The sequence below is a fragment of the Myotis brandtii genome, unplaced genomic scaffold, assembly GCF_000412655.1.
Source record: "Myotis brandtii unplaced genomic scaffold, ASM41265v1 scaffold1162, whole genome shotgun sequence".
NCBI lineage: Eukaryota > Metazoa > Chordata > Mammalia > Chiroptera > Vespertilionidae > Myotis > Myotis brandtii.
Window position 1 is genome coordinate 21774 of NW_005354021.1, and position 2698 is coordinate 24471.

The following is a 2698-nucleotide window of genomic DNA, read 5'->3' on the forward strand; positions in this document are numbered from 1 at the left end:
GCGAAGGTACCTCAATCAGATTGAGGACGTTTTTAGCAAAGGCCAGCTTAGGAGTACCCTAATTAAGTTAATAACAATGTACCTACCTATATAGTTTAAGTTTAAAAAATTTGACTCTCAAAAGAAATTTCAATCGTTTTACTGTTGATATTTGGCTCTGTTGACTAATGAGTTTGCCGACCACTGCCCTTGCTGGTTTGACTCAGTGGATAGAGCATCAGCCTGCAGACTGAAGGGTCCTGGGTTTGATTCTGGTCAAGGCCATGTACCTGGGTTGCAGGCTCCTCCCTGGCCGGGGCCCTGGTCAGCGTGCATGCAGGAGCCAACCAATCGATGTGTTTCTCTCACTTCAATATTTCTCTGTCTTTCCCTCTCTCTTCCACTCTCTCTAAAATTCAATGGAAAAATATCCTCGGGTGAGGATTTAAAAATAATAATGAAAACTAATGATGATGACGAGAAGTAGCAGCAATACTAATCAAACTAACAATGATGGTCAGTGGAATATTGTAGCTGGTGTTCTAAGTGCTTTACATAAATTGCCTTATTTAATTCCCACGGCAATCCCTAAAATGAGTACTATAATGGTCTTCATTTTAGAGCTGAGAAAACGGAAGCATAGGGAAGTAAGTAACCTTAAGACCCCATGATCCGTGAGTGACAGAGCTATGATTCAAACTTGAGTCTGTCTGAAGAGCCTATGTGTTGCTTCCGATGATGTGTATTGCCCGCCCCTGGAACATTCATGCTAGTAAATGCTGCACATCCTGCAAGCCCAGGCTCACATGTTCTCTCCTCTATGGAGCCTTCTCTTCTCCCAGCCAGGAGTTCTGTCTTTCTCCTTCAAACTTTCAACAGAACTTTGACCTTCTTTTCAGATGCATTGATCACATTCTGCCTTGTATTATGAATTTGGTGTGTATGCAATCCTTGGTACATGTTTTATGTCTGCATTTTAAGTGTTTCAGATCAAGAATTGTATCACATTCATCTCTGTATCCCTCTCCAAACCAAGAATAGAGAGGACCTTATTAATAGCAGGCTCTCTTTCTCCACCTCTATCACCTGCCTGTCTATTCTTCCCATCTTTCTATGATCCATCCATCTATCTAGCTATCAGCTTGAAGGAAAAACACAGAAAAATAATTATATGTAAAATTCCTTTGTGGATTAAGTACATTAAAATGCAAGCTGTAATTCTTATAATGTCCTTAAACACTGAATGTAGAATTGAAAATTTTATATAATTTAGAATTTCTTTTTTAATTTCAGAGGTATTTCTTTTCTTTTTTTTTGTTTTGTTAATACTCACTCGAGGACACTTTTCCATTGATTTTTAGGGAGAGTGGGAGAGAGAGGGAAAGACAGAGAGAAACATCGACGTGAGAGAAACACATCAATGGTTGTCTCTTGCAGGAGCCCTGACCGGGGCATGGGACGGGGAGAAGCCTGCAACCAAAGTTCATGCCCTTGACTGGAATCAAACCCTGGACCCTTTGGTCCACAGGCTGACGCTCTACCCACTGAGCCAAACAAGCTAGGGCCAGAAATATTTCTTTATCGTTGGCAGGATTCCAGTTAGAATCTGGATCAGTTGGGCTAGGAAGAAGTTACATGATTTATGGTCTTATTTCTTCTTTGTTTTTTTTATGGTCTTGTTTCTAAAACCTGGTACATGATTTCTGTCTCCTGATTGAAAATATGTTTTCTTCTCTGCCTGCAGACATGAAGATCTCTTATCCATCCTCACTGCTGTCAATAATGATGTGAGTCGACGCGGTGGAACAAAGAAACAGATCCCTCAACCCTTTTTCACACTACGTAAAAAAGTCATATTCCCTGTGCCCCTGCGGGAACCTCCAGAGAGTTTTCACTGACTCTTAGACTTGAAAGGAACCTTCTCTTCCAACTTGCCACCCAGCGTAGGAATCAGTGACAGATGGTGAACTGGCCTTCGTCTGTCATTCTAGCAATAAGAAATGTTCTACTTTCTGACACAGTAAATACTGTGTCCCCCCCCCTCCCCTTTTAACAAATCTAAATGCTACAAAACTTTTTTCTTTTTAATTATTGATGCCTTGGGTTATAATCTTGGCTTTTGCTCTGCACCCTGAGAAAAAAGCAATTGGCTTTGGTTTGTGTAGCTGTGAAGGAAAAGGTGGAACGAGGGACATTTTAAGGTCCCTTTCGCTCTAGGAACCAATGTCCTTAGATTTCCCCTCTACTTGACCACTCCTTGTTATAAGGGACCACTCCTGTGTCCCCTCCCCATGGCCCTGTTTTGGACATTGACCAATGATGAGATCACAAGATCATGGTTTCCAACCCTCCCTCTGCTCTTGCCTTCCCAAAGCTTTCCTTCTGCACACCTCCTGAGGGGAACCTTTGGTTTACAGCCACGCCCGCCTCCTGCTTTCCTGTTCAGGAAGGTGTTGCTGCAGGAACTGGGCTGGCTCTAGGAAATGACAGCTGAGTGTACACAAGACACACGCTCAGCTACTCCGGGAGCAGAAACTTTACAACCTGATGCTACTTCCCTGTCGGTCAGAACCTTGCAGAGGCTGGTGACAGAACACTCAACGCAGACCGAGGAAAGCAAAGGACTTATTGCCTCTGCCACTTGAACACATGATGCATGGTGCTGACTTCCGGGGAGGCCTGAGTTGGGACTCTGCGGTATAGTGTGTGTCTCCCGGCT

At 43.3% G+C, this 2698-nt stretch overlaps 1 protein-coding gene across 1 annotated transcript in view; it reads left to right on the forward strand.

Annotated features, from left to right (window-relative positions):
* CASP10 (caspase 10, apoptosis-related cysteine peptidase) overlaps positions 1–2692 on the forward strand; it is a 23776-nt gene extending 21084 nt beyond the window's left edge. The window contains exon 5 of the mRNA XM_005858240.2: positions 1724–2692. Coding sequence (XP_005858302.2) covers positions 1724–1877 — 154 coding nt within the window. The 3' untranslated portion in view covers positions 1878–2692. The remainder of the gene's footprint in view (positions 1–1723) is intronic.
* The last annotated feature ends 6 nt before the right edge of the window (positions 2693–2698 follow it).